Source organism: Solea senegalensis, linkage group LG10 (assembly GCF_019176455.1).
Source record: "Solea senegalensis isolate Sse05_10M linkage group LG10, IFAPA_SoseM_1, whole genome shotgun sequence".
Taxonomy (NCBI): Eukaryota; Metazoa; Chordata; class Actinopteri; order Pleuronectiformes; family Soleidae; genus Solea; species Solea senegalensis.
The window spans coordinates 1537770-1562031 of record NC_058030.1 but is presented as its reverse complement, the minus strand read 5'-3'; the positions used below and the strand labels follow the sequence as shown (position 1 = coordinate 1562031).

At 40.4% G+C, this 24262-nt stretch overlaps 1 protein-coding gene across 1 annotated transcript in view; it reads left to right on the top strand.

The window, feature by feature from the left end:
* LOC122776320 (spondin-1-like) overlaps positions 1–24262 on the top strand; it is a 96740-nt gene that overhangs the window by 9741 nt on the left and 62737 nt on the right. Inside the window, exons 3-4 of the mRNA XM_044036788.1 lie at positions 11385–11518; positions 24031–24104. Of these exons, the coding sequence (XP_043892723.1) occupies positions 11385–11518; positions 24031–24104 (208 nt within the window). The remainder of the gene's footprint in view (positions 1–11384; positions 11519–24030; positions 24105–24262) is intronic.

Genomic DNA, 24262 nt, shown 5'->3' with positions numbered 1-24262 from the left:
ATGTAAAGCAAAGCAGAGCTTAGAGGGCTCTAAATAAAAAGGATGTGTTAGCTGTGATGGTTGTGACCGTGTATGTGCAGCGGCTCACTCCACCACAACCTTATCTACACAGAAACAGAACTTTCCCTCCATGATTTGTTTCTTTTTTTGTTCTTAAAAAGTTTTCCAGAAATGTCTTCATACACAAAAATTGTGTTATCCACATGGAGACAGCATTTAGTCGACCAATGATGATGTCATAGCCCCGCCTCTCTCTCGTGCATCTTCGTCGTCGTTTGTTTGCTCTATGATCACTTTTATATCGCTTCCCGCAGTCGCCCTGACTTTCTTCATTATTCTGTCTCTTGTTTCTCTTCCTCTTCGGTTTAGTTGTAGCCACGCTGCAGCGCCACGCACAGGCCTGGCATATGTACTACATCGCGTTTTGCGAGTCGCTTGGGGGGTTTTGCATGAATGAAGACGTTTTTTTACAAAACGACAAAGAAATATATTGTTTACCTTTCGGTTTCTTTGTGGATAGGGCCTAAATGCTGTCGTATATACGCTAGGCCTGTATGTGGCGCTGTAGCGCTGCCACAGAGATAGAAGAACGGAAAAAATCTGACATCCTCGTGTTTTTCCCGTTCGAACGGTCACAGTTAATATTACACAACAAAAGTTGGGTTAATATTCTCCATAAATGCAGATATTGAAACAATAATGTGAAAAATAAATAAATAATTTGACCTTCTGTCACATTTCTAGCGATATCTTGTGCATTTCTTATACAAACCACATCACAGTTGGCACCGCTCACACTGGCACCCTCCGTAAGTCACCTGCCACGTTTGAAGCCTGTTGACACATGAGATTTATAGACAGACGAAATTATCCAAAAATTCTATTTTAAGGCTCATAAAACGCTGATTTTTTTACGACGCATAACTTTTTTTCAGATTCTCCAGCCCTCAGATGTGATCCTTAATTATTGTCTCTCCGAGTAAGAATAAAGCGTCGCCGCATCACATCCCGCTTCTCTGGTTTCTCATTAGCAGCAGCTTGTAAGAACAAATGTGCACTTGTTTGCTTCAGTAAAAAAAAACTTCTCGCGGTGCCAGAAAAGAGTTCACACACATTTGATTTGTTATGCCTGACGAGCCCGTCGCTCAGATGCTTGAGGTTTGAATACATAATGTGTAATTTGTGCTGATTATGGCTTGTTAAATACATAATGCATCAGGACTGTGAGTGCTAGGCCGCTGTCTTGTTACGGATTCTTCAGGGCTCCCCCAGCATCTCCTCAAGTGTCTCAAGTGAAACGAGTTCCGGCAGACAGACGGTGACAAATCATTTCAGGCTTTTTCTGTAAATCGATGTAAGAAAAAAAAAAAAAAAAATTGAGTTTCAGTGCTTTTGCTGCACAGGACGTCCAGTGTGCAACATTTGAGAGGGTTTAATGAAGTTGAAAAAATTTAAAATACGACCCATATGTATGTTTTTGTGTGTAGAACTGCTTTAATATAAAAAAAATTATATGTGTTTAACCTTATAATATGTCTTTTACTCATACCTGAGTGACGTATTTGGCTTGAGTATCAAAGTATACCCTGAAATTGTTTAGTAACTCACAGAGAAGTGAGTGAGAGACAAAATGTCCATAACTCAGTTCACCACTGTCTGTCTCACATTAGTACATTTATTCCTAGGACTCAGTATAGCTACCAGTCTCCTGAATCGATTCAATTCCAATTCATAAGGTATTCATTTGCTTAAATTCCTGATTAGAAATCAATTAATTTGGGGATATTTCTGTTTCCTACCAGTTTTGCTTGGTTAGCAAAGAGTCTTTCACAGAACTAATGTTGCAAATAGTACAAAACCTGGTGTTTAATTAAATAATTCAGTTAAAAATTCAAACATTTGTGACATTAATGCACTGTTTATTCCGTATGGCCATACAGTGCAATGCTACAGTGCGGCCAAAGGTGACAATTCAAACTCCAACATCAAAAACCTGTTCAAGTTCAACAAAAATCAGCCCAGAAGTGCATTAGACTATTTGAGGTTATTACCAATTTGTCCAGGAGAGGGTGCTGTGACTGCTTGGCATGTTTCCATGCTGTCTTTGTTCATCAGAAGAAGACAACAGTGAATTAAACTGTTTAACTTGAGTGGACTGTTGTCACCTGATTGTGCTACACGTGTGCTAGTGTGGCTACTTCCTGTCGACAGAAGCTACTTTCTTTTAAAGCGGGTTGCGACAGTTTTAGTGGTTGTAAATAAAACAATGTAAAGGTTTGTTCTTTTGTATGTTTATGGCAGCTGGCAGCCACAAGTGTGGTAAACAGGAAGTAGCCACATTTTAGCATGTATTGCGTAGAATAACAATCGTATTTCTGGCAGTGATCGGGCAGTGACGTGGAAAACATCGACACTAAAGCGTCTGAAAAGCAGCTTCAAGTGTGGAAGCGTTTCTGATTCTGATTCTGATTCTGAACGTAGACTGCAAAGGAAGGAACAAATATGATGACTCGGCTGCTAGCTTAGTTCACACAGGAATATTGCAGTGAAGTCCCACAAATGTATGCAGACAATACAGTAAATGATACTTATTAAAAGGTCAATCTTAAAGATTTTATATTGTCATATATTTTTCATAATTAATGCTGTGTTTGCATGTTTGCTAACCTCCATGTTTGTGTGTGCGCTTCATACAAATTTCATCCAAATTATTATAAATATTGCCGTTTATAGTGATTTGCGGCACCAAATGACCAAATAGAAAGAAAGTAGAACTCGAAACACAATATGAGTCATAAGAACTTTGTTTTTAGCATGGTGGACGTGTAGCTACAGGGTCGTCTCACGCGCTCTCTGAGTGTCCTCTCAAGTCAAAGTGACAGACTCAACGGTCTGGTGTCGGAGATTTTAGCACCAAACTTCCATTAACACCCAAGCTTTCAGACAAAAGAAAACCAGCGAGGAGGAGAAGAAAAACAAAGACGTGACAGATTTCACCAAAAATCATTTTCTTCCTTTACACAAAGAGATAGAGACGGTCCACTTACGAATCTCGTCTGCATGGACACACAAACACCTCGGTTTGACAGATACAAGCTTTTCCACTCGCAGAAACTTTAACTCGCTCACGTCGTGACCTTTTACAGAGCATTAAAGCTCTGAAAACTGTGGCAGGAAGTGGATTTTAACGACCCAAACCACAGATACGCAGTATCACAGTCAACGTTCTGTTGCTTATTTACAAAACTGCAGGTGTGATCTTTTTTTAATAATTTTTTGATGAATGTGGTCACAAAAAAGCAACTAGTTCTCCTTCATAGAAACATAACAGATGTATCTGTTGATTGTCTTTCTTGATTATTCACTTGTTTGGTCCATATAACCTTACAAAATCGCCAAATATATTGATCACACCTTCCTTTATTCTCAAACCATGTAGAGATAACGAACAGAACATGTTCACATTTATATATCAGAGAAACAAATAAAAAATTATTTATATTTATATTAAAAATTGATAAATCAGTGCACCACATCCCAACAACCAAATATATTCGGTTCATGATCTTACTGTCTTATTAATGAAGCTGATTTTGCTTCATTAAATTACTACTGCAGTGATTTATGTGTATTTTTCTTTTTTATTACATTGAACATAAATACAGATAGCCGTCCTTCCTCGTGCAATGCGATAAACGATACGCCAGGGCAAGTATCGATATTTTAATTTACAGATTGCCCGTTTCACTCGCTGGGCGTCATTACTTCATGTCTCCTCAAGGCGGCGCTGCTCAAATGAATGAAGTCAAACTTGGGTGGAAGTTACCTGGCCGAAGAAGAAGTCAAGAAATCCTTCACTTTTAACTTAATGTTAATGTTAGTGACAGATACCGTGATGTATCGCTATACAGTCGTCTCGCAATATATTGTTTATCACTCAATCATTGTATCGCGATATTATTGGTATAATACAGTTATCTACAGATATCTCTTACATTTCTTATGTTATGTACTACAATAACAGTATGTTATGTACTGCAACTAAATAATTGACTATCACAATAGCAACGTATTCATCTACTTGACTAGAGTTAATCGCTGCAGCCCCCATTTCTCTAAACCTTTAACTTTTCACATTATCGTTTAGTTTTCTTCTGTTAGACAGATATTGCGATGTATCGTGTATCGTATCATGAGCTACCCTGTGATTCCAAACCCCTACCAAATAATAACATTTGAATAACTGAATAATATATGGATGGACACTGTTCTTCTACTAATATCTCTTATATTTCTTATCCAAACAATGTCAAAGTGAGTAAGTCACCTCTTTGACAGATATGAGATTAAAAGTCATTTCTTCCATTTTTAGCAACTTATTTACTTGGTAATTTAGTCGTGAGTTAAGTTGCAGTCCCATTTCTCTGGACGCTGACGCAGTCTGCGACAACTTTGTCATTTGGTCCGTGTCTCGTCTCAGACTGTGGTGTTTTTTTGTGTTTTTTCTGGACGTCTCGTTTTTTTAACACACCTGCACCAGCCCCCCCGTCCTTCTCCTCCACTTGAAATAAATTCCTTCCAAACACTTAACAGTTTTTTGATATGACATGTGCGAAACCGTCCGTCAGAACATCACATAAAGTAAAGAAGGAAAAAAAACGCAATGTTTTCTGGTCGATGAGGCAGATTTTTAAAGAACCTTTGGGTTCATTTTGTTAGCAACAAGCTCACTTTAATAGTGTTTGGTGTGATTAAATGTCCATTTGTCAGGGTAATAAATCTACACGGAGACAGATTTATGTACACACTGCATGTTTGTATATGGTACTGTGTCTCCTCACTTCAGTGGCTGAGACACAAAAATGTAATGTGATGCAATATTGGCGATAGCCCTGAGATCTCAGTGGTATTCTGCAGTCATACTTCTGCTTTGATTGATGGAAAGCCCAAGGCAAAATGTCAGCGCCTCCGAGGTCTTCATCCAGACGAGAGAACTTTGTTACTCTGTGAAATAAGCTCATCTTCAAGAGCTGATGTGACATTTCAATCTTTCTGTCCGTCTGCCACTGGTTTCCCTCCTCTCTGCTCACAAACCCCCCAGCAGCTTTAACTGTAGTCACTCCTTAGTAAGTGCTTTACTATTTAATTACAAACCTGCTGTGTGTGTGTGTGCGTGCGTGTGTGTGTGTGTCCACTGACCAACAAACACACACTAATATTACTCTTATTGTCAGTTTTCCCAAGGGATTCTGGTCGTTTGTTAAAGCCTGAGTTTGCTTTGTCTGTCTATTTGATGACTGTGTGTGTGTGTGTGTGTGTGTGTGTGTGTGTGGGGGATGGAATAGGGCTAAGGCTAAATGAATGGTGTCTTAAGAAGAGACCTGTGTATGTGTTCTCGTATGTGTATCTTTGTGAGGACCAAAAAAACTTTTAAAATCATAGGGAGTGAGGACACTCTGGGGGAAGTGAGGACATTTTGGCTGGTCCTCATGTCCTCTCACTTCTTAAAATGGCTTTTTAAGGGTTAAGATTGGGTTTAAGGGTTAGACATTTAGTTGTCATGGTTAAGGTTAGGGTAAGGGGCTTGGGAATGCATTATGTCTATGGGTGTCCTCAGTAAGAATGCTGGGTAAACATGTGTGTGTGTGTGTGTGTGTGCAGGTCCTCTGAAGCATCTGTGTTTACTGTCTCAACAGAGAGCAAGAGACCGAGATTGGAAGAGAGAGACAGAGCATGAGAGACAGGGAGGGGGGAGATATTGCCAGCTTGAGAGAGACAAACCATTGACACACACACACACACACACACACTGACATGCCAGCTCCTGCAATGAAAACAAATACAGCCATCCCTCTCTTTCTCTCGCTCTCTCTCCCTCTTTTCATCAGTCTTTAATGTGTCTTGCTTGGTCTCATTGTTTAAATAGAAAAGGGAACCCCCGACATTTTTGTTTGTCCTCAGATTTGGACTCGACCGTGTTAACATGTTTGGACTTACCTGTTCTGACTTGACTGATTTTAATCTGCAGCAGACACGAGCGCCACAAAAATTGCTCCGTGTCTTAAAGGCCCCGCCCACACTGACATGGTGCACTGCACTGTGTTCTTTGTCCGACTGTCTTTGAGACCTCTTTGTTCAGCCTGTCTCCAGTGTTCATGTGTCTGCTGTATTTCAACTGTTTGTGCAAATCAATCAAACGTCATCAACATCAAGATCCATTTTTTAACCCCCTGTGGATGTGTATGTGCATCGGAATGTTTCACATAATATATATCGTCTCTCCCATTCATTTTCTATGGTGGACATCTTTGGCCCTTAACACCAAAGGTGTGACTAAAATGAGCAAACCCCTCAAAAATCAATGAAAGTTGTGATTCTAATTCTTAGTTTGGTGGATATGGATATGGTAATAAGATGAAAAACAGCAAAAGCAGTTGTTTATATATATTGTGCATGTAAATCGCAATATATTTCGCAAATACTCTTTATTTTGCAATATCGTGATATATCGTATTATCTTACTGTAAATATCGTTATATCTTATTGTGTTTTATATATTGTGATAATATTATGTCATGTCTTAAATATTGTATGGTGTTTTAAATACTGTGATAATATTGTGTGGTAGTGTATCTGCTCATTAAAACAGACGATAGGGGGCGCCCTCTCTCAACATCTACCATCACAGGCCAGATTTCCGCAAAGTAGAAAACGTAGTTCTTTCTCAGATCACTTGATTTACATTACGCTAAATTATTATGGGATTACTGATAACAATGAGGCCCAAACCTTTAATTCCACACTAACCTGCTTTGGATTGGGCCATCAACAAGAACATTTTTCAATTTGAATAAAAAAAAAGATAAAGTTTATACAAAAAAATGACAAGTTAATTCAGAAACTCCACAATAGAAGACACTAAAATGAAAATTGTGGAATTAAATCTTGTCCTGGATAATACAGTTTGACATTTAACCAACTGTCAGGAAATAAAAGCAGATGGAAACTGTGGACGAACAATATTCTGAGGGGATTCAAGTCAAAGAGAAAACAAATCTGGCGTTCCTGTTTAGTCGGGACGTAACTGCAGCGATGAAAACGCTCAATCAAAGGCCTCAGCTGGAAATCCGCTCCTCACACAACTTAAAAATAGCAAGACTATTGTCGCCTTTTCTTATTTCAGATCCACTGCTGTGATACATACACGTCAGGGTTTCTTTTGCTCAGCTCGCCCAGGAAATCATTCCTGGAGGCGACAGAAAGAACGGCGTTTGCTGTGATCATTCAAGTCTTTGTCTGCAAAGTGAACGGTGAGGCTGGTGTGTGACGGGGCCACACGGTGGAGAGGAATATATGAGACAGCTGCGGAAGTGGAAATGAGTGAGTGACGCTCTCTCACCAAACTGCTCATATTTGTGGTCGAGCAGGTTCCACAGACGTTCACAAGTCTGAGTTAAATCTCAAGTCTTTGAGCTCGAGTCATGTCTCCAGTCTCTGGCTGAAATGGACCTTCTCTCATTCCATCTGCTCTGTCCCAAACACTGCACTGTTAAAGGTCCAGTGTGTAAAATTTACATGAAATGACCTTCATTCGGCAGAAATTGAAGATAAAAACATGTCTTCTTGTTTTATTTGTATGTGTACAGTCACCTGATTACCTCAGAATGAGATATTTATATGTTTTATTTGAAGCAGGGTCAGCTTAATGGAGGCCCAACTGTCGATTGTTTGTGGTTTTCCACTCACCTGACTCCACCCCACATTACCTGCCAAGACACACCTCCTCATCAAGCCAACACGACTCACCTGTGATCACAGCTGCTCCTCATCTCCTGCAATCAGGCCTTCCCAATACTCCAGCTCCTCACTCACTCCTTTGCCAGATTGTGCCTAGTCTTTATTCGAGACTCTGCAGCGGTTCTTTCCGGACTTAGAACCACCTCAGCCTTCTGTCCCTGACCACGTTTCTGTCTGGTGAGCTTTTTGTTGGGTTCTACTCTCCGCATCCACCTACCTGCTCGCTGTTCCCCCTCAAAGAAACTGCGTGCATCTCTGCCTCGCTGTCAACGAGTGCCTTCACCTCGCTGCTGATTCCTCGTCTCCTGTCTGTTTGCCGTTTCCTCCGCTGGGGTTTAAATAAAGACCGTTTGGGTCCGTACTACTCCTGTATCATAGATCAGTTAAAAAGGCTTAAAATCCCTGAACGCATTAATGCTAATCCCCGACATAGCAAAGGAAATGTCTAAAATGTCAACGTCTAATGGAGGAGTCTTGAGTATTTAGCGACAGCGCTGCTGAAAGCCGGTGATTGCGAGTCGAATCACGATCACGTTCAGTGGTATTTCAATTCAGTGACTGTGAACAAGTCTTTGTCATCAACTGATTCTAATGATTCAGTTACACCGAAAACGACTGCTTTACAAGTCACTAGTTGTCGCGTTTAAAACCACGTTGCGACATTTTCTCACAACCGTGCTATGATGACCCCGCCCACATTAAGGAGGTACTATGAAGTCATGGAAAACTACATGCCTGATACCAAACCAGGTAGAGTTGAATGGGGTAGAGCCGTGTCGTGCTAGAACTGTATAATGGAATGAATGTCTATTCATTCTCTACAGTACGGTTGTGATTGTGTCTTCAGCACTTTTCTCTGCTCCTGTTCTTTTCTCCTCTGAGAGTTGCCAAAATATTTTCCAAAACTAGTGAAGCTGAGTGACCTTTCCCGTTGTTGATGTTTTTGTCCTTTGAACGGGTCATGAGCACTTCTTCTTCTTCTTCTTCTTCTTCTTTTTATGCCGCTCCTCTGCTGCTACGAGCCTGTTTCCCCACTGTTTCTGTGACAAATGCAATGCACTGGCCCAAAATGTGTGCAATTCACTCCTCTGTTCCTCTGCATGTCATTGCACATTTATGGACCATTTGTTTTATTTCTACTGAGGTAATATAGTTTATTGTTTTATTACCCAGCCCTACACGAATCCCGTCTTGATTTAACAAGATTGTATTAATATATCTATAGACAAGTCTTGCCCAAGTGAACACAAGGATAGATAGATAGCGGTATTTCAAAACATATTCTTTTTCAACCATGATTTGTCTGCATATTGGACTCTTAACAAATCTCAGAGCCTTACTTTCATTTTATGTCTCTGTCCTCTTTTCCTGAAGTCTAATTTATATCGGTATCGTTAAAACGGTATGTGTGTGTGTGTGTGTGTGTGTGTATGTGTGTATATATATATATATGTATATGTGTATATATATGTACATACGTATATATGTACATATATACAGTATATATATGTGTATATATGTATATATGTATGTATGTGTGTATATATATATATATATATATACATATACATACGTACATGCATACATATCTGGTTTTTGTCTTTTAGCCACTTGTTTGTGTCTTCTTTGACTGACAGGACAACACATGACATTCAACACATGACATTTAACTAATGCTGTGTTTTCACTTTCACTGAGTGGGATGGTTTGAATGGTACCATTCTTTGGCACCCTTCCCTTGAAGGAACCATTTTACTTCCTACCAGAGTAAAATGGTATGGTCAGGGTGGAGCTAGATGGCTCCACCCATGACAGTCAGCTGGTTGGGGCGACAGAGGTGTAAGTATCTTATGGAAGTCGAGACAAACACTTGACATCTTATGTATCTCCCTGACGTGTCCAAGCGGGTAAATGTACTGTTCTCAGTTGAAATGCAACCCTGATCCAGGAATTGAACCCCTTCCAAACGTTACCATTCTATACCACACTCAGGCGTTCCACATTGGAAACACACCATAGGAAAATAGCAGAGGGAGAAAGTAACAAAATGAGCTTAATGTCCTGGTAAGTTTGGGACCTGCTGTTGTTGTCGTTGTTAGAGTTGAGCTGAGACAGCTGGTGAACACTAGCAACAAGGTCAAAGGCTGTGTGTCTGCACCCGTGTGTGTGTGTGTGTGTGTGTTTAGTCCTTAAAACATCAAGGTCTAAGTACAAACGGAGACACAACACTGCTATTATCCGAAACTGCTGTACTTTTCTCAAGGATCACTTTTCTCCTGTTCTCAGCCGATGTCAAGAGAACAAAAACACCACCATCATCAAATCAGACTCAAAGGTCAATCATGTACAATTGTTAGTCAAGTTAATACGATTGTTACCCACATGTGCACTTTACTTACCTTTCTTTGTAAAGACTGATGAAGGTGAGCTTTACTTTGTGCACCGAGAACAGAGGAGGTGGATACCTTACCCGAGTGCATTGGGACCTGATGGTCCAGGCGAGGGTTTTTCATGATTAAACGTTGGTCGATTAAAAGCTGGATTGTGTAGCTTTTAAAAACCAACCAATGTATTTAAATTCAAACCACTATGGTCTGTGTGTTTCTACATATGGTAGTATTTTGTTAACTCACTACTGGTAGAGGAAAATGTACAAAATGTTCAAATAACCATTATTTATTACCATTCCTAGTTTGGGCAGGACCATCCTGTCGATTTCAGGATTGATTTTAAGACTTAATTGCTTGTTTTTAAGTTAGCTGACCCCAACTTCTCCAGACTCATGCCACAAACCAGTTACATTACATTACATTATATTACATTACATGTCATTTAGCAGACGCTTTTATCTAAAGCGACTTACAATGTTTCTGGATGTTCCTAGAACAAGGTGCAAAAACCACGGTTTTTGCACCTTTTCGGTGACTGACTCCAGTCCATGGAATAGTTGACCTTCTCATTTAAAAGCTACAAGTTGCACAACTATAGTTTGGTGGGCATAAGTCATGGTCACATGGTACGTTGTGTGCTCATTGTCTCAGGTTGAATTTCCACTTGAAGGAATGGCCCCTCAAGTCTGATCCGACTCAAAAAGTTGGAGCAACCTTATAAACCCCTTTTGTAAGATTCCAAGAATGAAAATGTTATCCATGGACAAAGTGGTCAAAATACACGTATTGTTATTAGCTATTATTTATTAGAGTAAGAATTCTAGCCCAAAGTACATTTGTGTCCAATGTGATCAACTTGGAGGTGATGTCACCCCAAGTTTCGACGTCCGACTCCTGATGGTAAATGGAACGCTCCTAAGTGTGCTGCTATTGATTGTGCAGACTGAGACACAGCAGTGGTTTCCATGGCGCCTGATGACTTTGTCAATATCCTGACTTTTCATGTCGTTCCAACAGCAGAACATTCCCAACATTATTTCTGTGGGAAATGATCCAAGGCTCAACTTTAGGTTTAATAATAATGATCAGACTCATGGAGATAGTATTGTAGCCTTGTTGCAGGTTTCCACTGCGAGGTTAGCGGTTTCCTCTAGCAGTGTTTTAAATCCTCTAAATCCCTTTTCTCTTTGTTTATAGATCATCGATGAGGAGGACACTCAGTTCATGACCAACTGTCCGCCTGCAGTGACCGAGAGCACCCCTCGCAGACGCACCAGGATACAGGTGCTCTGGACGGCGCCACCTACAGGGTCTGGCTGTATTATTCTGAAGTGAGTTTTTATTGTTCACTGACGATGCTCCTATAAGCCTGACGTCTTATCGATGTGAAAAGGAAATAAGATGTCAGATAAGACTGTACTTTTGACGTCACGGTGAAGATTTGGTGTTCTTTCTTTTAATGATGTAATAAAGTGGTGAGCGGTGGCGGCGGCGGTTTCTGAAAGGTCAAACATCTTCAACAGACTTTAAAGTCACTTATAATAATGAGCTATACTCACAAAGGGGGGGAGGGGAAAAGTCACTGCCTGGAAGAAAGAAAATCCATTTAAAAACCATATGGTGCTCTATGAATAATACGGTGTCCTCATGGAAAGTGGCTTACAGCTGGTATTAAAAGCCACAGGTATGATACCGTTTCCTTCACCTTCAGAGTTGTTTATCACAATTTAGTTTGACTTGCTTAAAGCAGAAACTTGTGAAGTCCAGGCCATTGACCCTGGAGTGGTCATTGCTGTTTTTTCACACATGGTCAGTCTTGGCTGGAAAACACAGTAAATCAGAGCGTTCCAGGTGTTTCTCCAGGGGCGTCACTCAGCAACAGAGACACAAGTGATGATTACAGGGGGTAATTAGTGGTTTGAAGTAGGTTTGACCTTCGCTGTGTGTGTGTGTGTTGTATGTTTTACCTCTTAAGGACATTTTTCTGCCATAAACACTGACAGGTCCAGTTGTCCTCGTGGAGACTGAAACCTGGTCTTACTAATTTCTTAGGAACTGGCTAAGTTTAGGGTTAAAGTTAGACTATGGTTAAGGTTTGGCATTTTAAGCTGTCCAGATAAATGGCAGTCACTGGAGAGTCCTTAAAAGGATCTGTGAGCAAGGGGGCAACATCTCCAGGGATACTGTCCACACCAATGCAGATATTTTCCAATCTGCAACTGTAATTGACTTGAATTCGATGTATTTATCTAATCACACCATGTTTTGCACTTTTTTATTTATTAAGCCTGAAGATACTTGACATAATTTGACTTGTTTCAAGAAAACTTAACAAGTGCCATTTTCTTGCCGCACTCGCAGATCATTTTTTTACATTACATTACATGTCATTTAGCAGACGCTTTTATCCAAAGCGACTTACAATGGAATCAAGTACAATTAGCCAGGGGTGGAATCGAACTTGCGACCATGATGTCTTTGGTACACAAGGTAGGGTCTTAACCACTGAGCCACTCCACCCATTTTTCTTGAAACAAGTCATTTTCTCCTATTAGTGGTGATATTTACTTGTTTTTTCCCAGTGAAAATTTAGATTTTTTTTAATTGTTAAAGCTGAATTACGTTACTTTTAACCATTAACAAATGTCTGGTACATTCAAATCTGCCAAATGAGTTCACACAATTTAGTCCATCAGCTCTCAGTCTCAGGGTTTTCCTGTCATTGCATGTGTTTTATGTCACGACTGAAGACGGAAAAGATAAAAGATGTCTTCCAATGTTCAGACTAAACAATGTTTCTGTGTATCTGGACAACAGGACACTTGTGGTTGTGAATGGGTGAATAGCCAAACAGCAGCTCTGAGTGGCCATCAAGACTAGAAAAGGCAGAAAAAATGTTGTCGGACACTAAGCAGAGTTTGAAGTTGATAAACTGGCAACTTTCCCACAGAAAAGTCTGTATGAAACAAATCAGTGTTTTTAGCTCATGGGGACACAAGAGATGCTGATCTACTGCTGCCACTGAGATAAATCTGAAGTCACAAAATAGTGTATTTGCTGTGTGCTGTGGTGTTGTAAGTTGTCGACTTACTTTGTGGAGTTTGGTGCAGGATTTGCAAAGTGACACACATTTCAGTTTCCCATATAGGAATAGGCTAAAGTCAGATTTCCCCTGTGTCACACAAGCAAAAACACTGAACTATCCCTTTTAGAGACGACTTGTGATGGACTTTAGGAGAAAAGAAAAACGATTATGATTTACATTTAAAACATGTTATATTGTCTGATAACAAATCGTTCTTATTATTAATACGTAATGAAGTGTGTTTTGTGGGCTCGCGCCGCGACAGTGAGTGATGGCGTTATCGCCGCTGCCGCTCGACGCCGCTTGACTAATGCGGAGCAGAGATGATGAACAGCTGATAACTAAAGTGAACGTTGGTCTCTCACAGTCCTTCCTCTCTCGTTCTCCTGCATCTCTTTACTGACACGCATCTCTTCTCAGCGAGGTGCCATAACTTGCCCTTACACCGCGACAGTTTCTTTGCAGCTGCTACTCTTAATTTATCTTCTGCTCTGCGACAGATGGCACGAAGCCATCGCGGTGTTTGCTCGTTCAATAAATCTAGCCTTGCGTATGGGAACAGCTGCTATGCAAATTCACCTCGTATTACTGTCACCTCCGTCGTTCAGCGGTGAGATGGAGATTTAAGCTCTACCTTATCTGAAAACGTACGCCTCTCTATCTCCCCACTTATCTGTCCACTCTTCTGTCCATTTTCTTCCCATGATGCTCTTGGCACTGCCTTCACAAAGCAGATTCATGTCAGTCAGGGTTGGTACAGAAGGAAGTAGGTAGGTTTTCTCTCTTTTAGCACAGATGGGTCGGCCACTAGACTTCTGTAGTTGGGACTTGGATCATTGGTTTTATGTCATGATAAGTTAAAATTTTTTTAATTCCCTTTTTGATTTTCTACATGGTGTCATGAGCGATATGACGTTGCTTTTCGAATGGTTGAGATGGTGACGTTGTTCCGATAGATATTCGATTTACAGCGGAGATCGTGACACCCTGGATGGATGCATGGATGGATGGACTTTCTCACAACCTCAACTCAGAATTAGAGATGGAATAAAACTTACTTCTAAGAGATTTTGACAAAAATGCTTTCATCTTGATACAATACAGTAGAATACAACATGTTTTGTCCTGCAGTTCACCATAAAGGTTCAATTTTGTCCCTCTGAGGAATAAAACATCACTTCAGCAACCGCAGTGAGCCAAACACGTCTGTATGTGTTGGCCTGTGTCAAGTTAAAGTTGAAAAATCAAAAAAAAGATGCAACTTTAATGGTGAATCCTGACACGAGGTTCTCACTCTGATCATCCTGCACCATGGGAGTATCCTCCTCCTCCCTTTTATCTGTTTTTCTCTGCCCCTCGTCACAGTCTTACAGCGGGTCAACCGTCCAGGACGCCAGGCTCCGATCTCTCAAAAACAAAACAATTATTTTTACACTAAGCTCATGTAGAGCTTGTTTTTTTTAATATGATGATTCTCCAACACCTGCTATTTTAAAATCAGACCAATTATATTGTGGGAGGAGCGATGACAAAGCTGCTGCTGACAGCTGTAGTACTCAAAGACAGGGGCTCATTTTTATTTCAGCTGTTTTATAATTGAATTTTACAATGCGCCGTCATGTGTATGTCCTCGGAGGGTCTGATCAGATTAAAGCAAATGACTTCACATTGTAACAGAACAAAGCATCAACCTTATTTATTAATGTGGAAATAACTACGGGTCAAACTTACTATTTTAGAATGCTTCCTAACTACCAGAGGTGGAGAGAGTACTGAAATATTCTACTCAAGTAAAAGTACCACTATTTTCAGAACATTTTACTTCAAGTAAAAGTACTGCGCTAAAAAGGCAAAGTAAAAAAGTAACTTAACTCAGAGTCACTTAGTTACTTTTTTGTTACTTTTTAGCAAAGTTCTTTCTTGTGTAGTGCAAAAAGGACAAGGGGACACAAATGTCACATGAATTGTTTTTCCTGTCCTTGTAGTTCACCTGTCCTCATCACTCACCTGTCCTCATCACTCACCTGTCCTCATCATTCACCTGTCCTCGTAGTTCACCTGTCCTCGTCTTTCACCTGTCCTCGTCTTTCACCTTTTGTATTTACTCAGGAATGGATGTGATTTCAAACGTAGTGAAGTACAGTAAGTAGAATTACACATTTTAAAAATGACCTTAAAAGTACACACGAAATCTACTCAGTTACAGTAATGCGAGTAAATGTAATTCATTACTTTCCACCTCTGCTAACTAGCGACCAGAAATGCCAAATCAGACATCACACAAAAATAACTGCAGACGTCTATAAAGACCTGACCCAAATTTCACGATTCTTTCATAATCCATAAACAAGCGGGCTGTGTGTGAAGGCCTCAGTCAAATAAGCCAGAATCACTCATTTTTATTACATTTCCCCCGCCTCTCCTAATGTCTGGAAGATTAACGTCCGATGTGTTTGTTTTGAACGCATCATTAGACAAGTACAACATAATAATGACAGACGATTAAACAGGAAGTTCTTTCTGGACAGCCATCACAGTGAACTGTCCCCAAACAAAAGCAATTAACGCATCATTTATTGAAAAAAAAAATTGGTTTCACTGTCGGATAGGATTAGAGGAATTTCATCATGTTTTCCCTCAAGAGTATGAAACAAAATATTTATTGATGACAGCATCTGAATAGTTTTACCTTAAAGGCGGTGAATGAGGTGTCAAATGTTGGAAAATAATCAAGCCAACCATTGTAACAACAAACTCGTAATTTGAGACTTAATAAAGAAAAAAAGACATTTCTCGGGCAAACCAATACCTTATTTTTCCAGACATACAGTAGCTTGTTGGACGATATGGCCAAAATTGTAATGATGATAAAAGGGTTTTCAGTCAGTCACTATCAATAATAATTTCAGACACTTAAAGATGATGAAAACTGAAGAATCCAGTTCTGCTGACAGGATTTGGCATGCGTACTTCCCATAACCGTAACTCCTAGACCGTTTGTGATATCTAGAGAATTAAAAAGTCATGGACTGCTTTAATTGTGCCCATATACAGTCATTATGGTAGAACCTCAGGAGTTACAGAAAAGTGAAAAGTTATCTTGCAAAAAGGAAGCAGAAGCACTCACTCATCGGACTTTTTTGGACAATTCTACAGCCATGAAATCAAGATAAGTTATGAAAGGATTAAACAGAGAAGCATTTTAAACACCTGACGTAAAACTTCCAAACCAGCGTTAGCTGTTGGCACCTGGCTGTGCTGGGTCTATGTTGTGTTCCCTATTATAGCCCCATTTAAGACCCAACTCTGTCATTATTACTTTTCTATGTTTGCACAGTGAATTTCATGAGAGAGTCGAACACCTGAGAGGAGTTTCTGTTTGAGAGGAGGCGAGCAGAACATGTCAGCAACTGAGGAACATCTCAGCTCGTGTCAGCTGTTACTGGAACTAACAACAAATTCAACATACAATGTGAAACTTTTCTCCTTGAGGCAGGAAGTGTACTGTCAGGCCTGCCCTCCTCCTTCCTCCTCCTTCTCCTTCTTCTCCTCCTCCTCAGTTAGTCGAAGTTTTCACCCCCACTCTTGTCATTCACCCTGTAGAACTGTCTGCCCTGAAACAACACATAGCCTGAGGCTGAGAGAAACGGCAACGGCAACATCCTCCACAGACGCTGAGGATGTCCGCGCTGACGCTGACCATGTTTTTACATTTCTGACACATATTTAGCTTTGCTGGATTTATTTTTGATGCTCATGTAACACACAGAGTTTCAGTTTATATAAACAGGAATACAACCGCGAGGAGTCTTACATAAAAAAGGACATTTCTGAATTTTATTGAGTTATAATCATGGCCATGTCAGAAGAGAACCTGCGTTAAATATACAATAATGTTATTAAGGAGTTCTTAATAGTCTGTAACCACCTGTTTTTATCTGAAAAGGCAGAAACACAGCAACTACATATATATATATATGTGTGTGTATATATATATATATATATATATATATATATGTATATATATGTATGTGTATATATATATATATATAATAAATTAAATGTTCGTATTTTGATGTTTTCTTTATTGCCTGTATACCAGAAACTACAGGGGGAGAAATGACATTATATGGTTGGTTTGTGGACAAAAACTAGATTTTTGGATGCCACCATTTTGAGGTTTTGGAAAACCTCAATTAAGATTTTCTTGAAATCATGTTCTGTCATTTTATAGACCAAAGATCAGTTAAATCAAGTCAATAATCAATCAATAATAGAGAAGTTCATTAGGAGCAGCCATCGTGGCAACCTTTCTATCGCACAGATATTGTAGATCGAGGTGTTGCAGATGGAACATAATTGAAGTTCCATTGAACACATTTTGGATTTGACTGTGACAAGTGAGCTGTTAATGTAGCACAAACAAGCTGTTGAGCAGAGTTTGAGATGCTCTTTTGTACAATATGAACGGAAAACAACAATCTCTTTTAGCTTTGTATGCATGGAGCTATTTATGTGTTTCAGCTAATTGTTTACCAGTCTTGTATTTCACTGTCAAATTAGCCCTAACTACCTTGTGTTAGCTCATTATAACTTAATTTAGAGAAAATAAGTGAAAACAAGAGTTAGCATGAATGTTACCTTGTTGTTTTTGCTTATGTTCTTGAACTAACTGGCTCTCACTAGCTCATGCTAACTGGGCCAGCTAACCAGGGCATGCTCACGCGCACACTAGCTCTAAATAGCTCAAAAGAAAAGAAGCGTAAAAGTCAATGACGTAAAAAAACAAAAACGTTTAATCTCGTTTCATTTCATGAAGTTAGTGTGCTAACTTACTAGCAATAGCTTAGCGGCGCCAGTTTGTCAAGCAGATGCTTTTATCCAAAGAGACTTACAATGGAATTGAGTACAATCAGCCAGGGGTGGAGTCGAACTTGCGACCATTGCAACCATTATGTCTTTCACACACAGCCTGAACCTAGCAACGACTGTGTTTTGTGACTAATTAATTCTTAATTTTGTTTTCCATCCTCAGGTTTGTCAAACTCTGTTTACAGCAGTTGGCATCAAAAACATCAGAAGATTTTATTGACAGCTTCATTTTTCATGGAGAAACTGTCAAATCTTTGTTTTGATTACTTGAAATCACCCACACACATTTTCCCTCCTTTTTACATAAAAACATGCCTTCCTTTTTTCTTTTTTACCTTTGTCTTCTGCTCCTGGGCTGAAATGTTGTGCACGTACACGCCAGGTTGTGTGTGTCAGTGTGAAAGATTGTGTGTTTGTGTGTTTCCCACCTCAGGTCACCAAGGTCCATGTGGTTTTTCTGATGAGCTCAGTCCAAATCTTTTTCTTAAATCTCCACAAACTCCTTTCAAGTACTTTGAGTGTCTGGAAACGTTTTTTTAACCTGAAGCTGAAAGTTGGATGTGACTATTTGCCATTTTTATCGGACTGTTTTCCAATCAAAGTTTTACCGTCGTGTGGATCACTTCTCATCTTCTTATCATGTTTACATTTTATATTTATTCTCCCACTTCATCAAATCTGAACCTCACTATTCTGGTGGGGTTTCTGGGAGGAATAAGGCAGAAAAAGAGGCCACAATTTGTGTTGTCATTCAGTGACAACACTGTGAGGACGCTTATCGCTTGATAACATCACAGACCACTGTTATTGGTCAAAATAGACTCTCAAGCTCTTCTGTCTGAAAGAATTCCCAGGATTTATCAAGATTTGAGGTAAAAAGGCATCAATTTAATTTGTAATGTCTTGTTACTCCAGTATGGAAGCCCGTTTCCACCAGAAAAAAAGAGGTATAAAAATAATGAGATCAAAAGAAATTGAAATTATGAGACAAAAAGAGGTTGAAATTATGAGATTAAAAAGTCGAAATTATGACATAAAAAGTCAAAATTATGAGATAAGAAGTGCACGTGCGCCTCAATGGCAATGTTTGTAATGACCCCTTCATCTATAGACCTACTGGCCTAACCACGCTATTTATCTCATAATTGTGACTTTTTATCTCATAATTTTGACTTGTTATCTCATAATTATGAATTTTTATCTCATAGTTTCGACTTTTTATCTCATCATTTTGACTTTTGTGTGTGTGTGTGTGAAATCTGAAACATTACCCTAAAATCCAATGACTGATGTTAGTGCTTTAACCAGTCGAGTTGCGAACCATACTCCGACCTTCCTCTGGTGCCGCTGCCGATGCCTTTGTTCCCATAGAAACCTCTGACTGGTGAATACCTGCTGTTTTCATAAAGAACCATGTGTTCTGTCTGAAGGCAAAGTAAATACTCTGCCCACCTGGGGCTATTTTCCCCCGCCAAATTACCCCAAAAGTACCAAGTGTACGGAGCTTGTGTTCAAGGATGAACTGATTACGCGGTCAAAGGTCACAGTCACAGTGACTTCATATCCATCCCGTTTTTGTGATCCATGTGATCAGGAACACCTGGAGGGAACATTGTTACATCTGCCATTGTGTCAGCTTGTATGTTAGTATAGCAATAACCACCAGCAATAAGTGGAATTTCAAAATGACATTTTCCTCCATAAGCACAGTTTTTTTGTACAGATGCAAACAAACAAACAAACAAACAGAGTAAGTGGCCTCCAATGATTTGCTTTCCCTCGTAACTGGAATTGTTTTTCCTGCACTTTCGTTGCAGTCAGGTGCTCTTGTCATGCCGTGGAAATATTATTGTAAGAAACAGTCACACACAGTCACATGTGTACGAGCCGCTCTCTCTCTGGGGAGCTCAGCCGCATGGATCCAAACAGCATGCTGAAGACTCAGCGCCGTCCAAGCCTGCAGGGTACACAAGAAGACAAGTCAGCAAACATGTCGCTGAGATGTGGAATATTTGCCGGAATGCATGAGGCATGAAATGCTTGTGGAAGTATAATTAATAAGGAAAGTGAGCAGAGGGAGGCAACGGCGAGGAGGGAATAAGGGGAAACATCAGTTGATAGCTTTTTGTTAGGTTAGAAATAGATGGAAAATCTTTGTCGTCATAAATATGATGCGTTTGGTGCGTCCTTTACAGTTTTCTGCTAAACGCGTCCAAATATTGAGACAGCATGGACATTTCCTTTGTGCTTGACAGGTGTTTTTTTATATCTGTCTCTGAATTTCTCGTCTTTGCTCTCAAGTATTTCCACGATTTCATCAGCTTTAACTGGAAATTTCACATTTAATTACATGTTACGACGTTTCACAGGCTTCAACTGTGACACTTCACGATATAATGCTGTATTTTTTGTATTTTATTGTAAAATGATTATGGAGTGCTGAATTTTTTTACCATGACGTACAGTATTTATACCATACCAGTCATAACTATTGTGACTTTATTTAAAAAAAAACAGAAATAGGACTGCTTGGATTGGACAGTTTCAGTAAATATACCGTAAAGGAGGGAATATGGGCGCACGTCACAGTCAGGAACGGCTAATTTGACCGCAGTGGCGTCTCGTGAGAAGTGCCTGATTAGTGCTCAAAATAGTAATATTAAGAAGTGCCAATACTGCCGTTACCGGACAGTACCAGTCCACTTCAACCACTGTTTCTTGGACTTCTCAGTCTTCCATTCAGCATGTTCCTCTACTTCTCTCACAACTTCTGACTTCTGTTTCGGCTATCGAATTCGTGTTGAGTCATTTGGGCCACCGTAGGGACCCCAAACTAGCATTTTAGGTCTTCCAAAAGACTAAACTCAGCAGTTACACTGGGATGGTGTACCAGCTATTAGTACAGGCTTTGGTCATCACCCACCTCGACTACTGCAACGCCCTGCTAATAGGCCTCCCGACCTGTGCTGTGAAACTGCTACAGATGGTCCAGAACACAGCGGCGCGGCCTGGTCTTCAATCAGCCTAAAAGGGCACACGTCACCCCTCTGTTCATTGAGCTCGACTAGCTACCCTTAGCCGCCCGCATCAAATTCAAATCCCTGATGCTAGCGTACATAGTGTTTCATGGTTCTGCTCCCACCTTTAAGTAGGTATGCTCTCCGAAAGGCTCATGTTACCCCCGACTACTCCGTTCATCTAAGGATTGTCGTCTGGCGGTGACAATCCAGACTCTTTTCATTCCACGCTGACCTACCGAGCGCTACCAGAACTGGTGCGTCCCTGTGTATCTGCTAGAAGCTCTTGAAGACCCAGTTCTTCCAAGAGCATCTTCTGTCCTCGCACTTACCTTAACCCCCTCCTCTGCACTCTCACCCTCTGTCAGTCCATTGTTCCCATCTCGTGGAGTTCTTTCCAAGACTTCTTCTTTGTAGCTTATTCCTCTTTTGTAAGTCGCTTTGGATAAAGGCGTCTGCTAAATGCTTAAATGTAAATTTTCCCCCGACAACTGCTGACTTCTGCTTTGAGTCTTTCGGGCCAAACTAGCCTTTTAGGTCTTCCAAAAGCCTGACACTGATGTTGATGATGTGATGATGAAATGATAAATTTCATGAAGTGAGTGTGAGAATATCAAGTGCATAATATGAAGGTAAAGTGTGCATCTGATACTTTTTCTTTTTCCGCCTCCACTCGTGAACTACAGGAAGTGTTATATTAAGCGCTTCTCGTGGACCAGAGGGAAATGCAGCAACAGTGTTAGAACTCGTTCCCTCCTACACTCGTCTCGGGTACAATCTGCCTTCTCCGAGGTGCAGCTGCCTGTAATTGACACATTTTCAAAACGGAGGCGAGTCGACTCTTAAAAGTCAACAGATGCCGACAGTGAGGAGAGGATATCAACGGGCAGTAAATGTAGTGAAAGCTGACAGTGAACGCCTTTTCTCTAAATGACTTGATTAATTGTTGGACTGATTGGAGGATCAATTCCGTCGATATCCACCCAACAAACGGCATCACCAAAACTATTAGAGGATTTAGTTAAGAAAACTATCAAGGACACTTCAGTAAGAGTCTGTATATTTCACTTTTGTTTTTCAATTTCATGCCCAAGCAGTCAATCCATGTTGCAGGGCATATTGCAGCATTCAGTCTGTGCAAGATTTATAGGAGCAATATAAGCACTAACTCCCACCTAATGTCACCGGTCCCTCCTCTGTCTCCCCGCACTCAGCGCCGTTTCACTTGTGTCACTTTCACATCTCGGGTTTATGTCTCTCCACTGTATGACCAGAGGGAGAATCTGCTGCTGCTGCACAAAAAAAACTCCCTCACACTTTACACAGAAATATCTCCATTTGTGCATTTTCAATTTTTATATAACGTTTCTGTCTGTCTGGAGTGAAGCGTTTTGACGTAAACAAACTGAATGGGGCGCATCTTTTTCTTTTTGTGTAAAACTACCAGCCATGGCCAAGTGGAAAGGGAACTTGACTTGTAACTGGAGGGTTGCTAGATTGGGTCCCCACCAGGTCAAAGGGCTGGGGTACCCCTGAGCAAGGTACCCCACTCCCATTGGGTGCCTGCTCACTGCTGCTAACTCTAGAAAGGTTGGGTTAAATGCAGAGAAGTAATTTCCCTCAGGGATTAATAAATAATGTGTTAAAAATGTATACTTTAACCGGATGTTAACCAATTATATATTGGAAAAGTTGATTTGAAATAAAATATGTGTGAATACTTGTGAATGAACTAGGCCATGCTTATTTTAGGTATACTGTATAATTGTGCCAGATTTTCAGTTTATGTTAAACAAGTCATTTACATTGACATGACCGGGCAAAAGAAGCAACATGATCTGTAATGGTCAACTGGTCATCCGTCATGCTGGCCTGGCATGTATGTGTAGTTTAGAGTCATTTTGGATGGGGAAAGTTCTGCTTCCTAAAGATAAAGTTGTGTTTCCATGTGAGTAAGGCCTCAGACTGTGGGTTTAAGGACAGTTGAAGCACAGCGGGAGACAAAGACACGTGTGCAGATGCATCACGCAGGAGCTGTAAAACAATGCGAATCAAATTAGTGTTATCACGCTGGTATCACTTCCTTACCCACAGTGCAAAGCTGCTGCATCAGCAGCAGCAGCCACTGCCGTGATGCGGCTGGAGGAACCAATTAGTGCACCACTGATTCAATTTGCATCAGGATCTCAGTCCTTCAAAATCCTAACACGGAACACGTGAACATGACGCACATGATCATTAGATTTTAGAGTGACTCACACGTTCTCACCGGCTTTTTGTTCAACTCAAATAACCTGCCACATAAATGTAAAACAACTTGTGTAGAAGTGTTATTACAAGGTGCTACAGCTCTGTATCTGCGATAGGAGGAACGTGTTTCATTTTTAGTGAACATTCTTCTTCTTCTTATTCTCATCTGTGAGTTTACCGACGCTCACAAGTTCAAATGTCCACAGTCTTGTGCATCAGATCTGTGTTCTCGCTGACGACAATAATTCCTCACCTCTTCCACTGTCTCTCGGTCCGTGGGCATAATTGCTCTGTTAAGGTTTGCATCGCTGCAGTGTGAGTGCGCTGCGATGTTTGGAGAACACAAAACTGTTAATGTGAACAGATGTGTGCACTGGGCATCTTATTATGGAACCTCAGGGAAGCCATTACCTTCCCCTCTCACTGAGAATTACACAGACCTGGATCTGATACTGCCAAAAAAATACAAGAAACACATTACTGTGTGTTATCTATCTAATGCCCCTTTTGCACCCACTGTACCATCCGACATTCTCTCCCTCTATTTTCTTATATTCTTTGCCTCATATTTTTTTTCTTTCCCTCCTTTTATCACTTCTTTTGTTTCTTGTACCTCCAGGGCCAGTATTGTCCAGAAGAGAATCATCTATTTCCAGGAAGAGGGTTCTCTCACCATTCGGCTTTGTGAGAAAGGTAATTACAACTGCCCATCATTTCCTCCTCTCCCTCGTTGGCTGCTCATCTTTTTCATCCTTGACCGCTCATCATGGTGCCATTATACCTTGTTTTATCTGTTGTTTTTTCTCTCCCGTCTTGGAGAGAACAGCTCCCACTCTTCGGTAATGTACTCG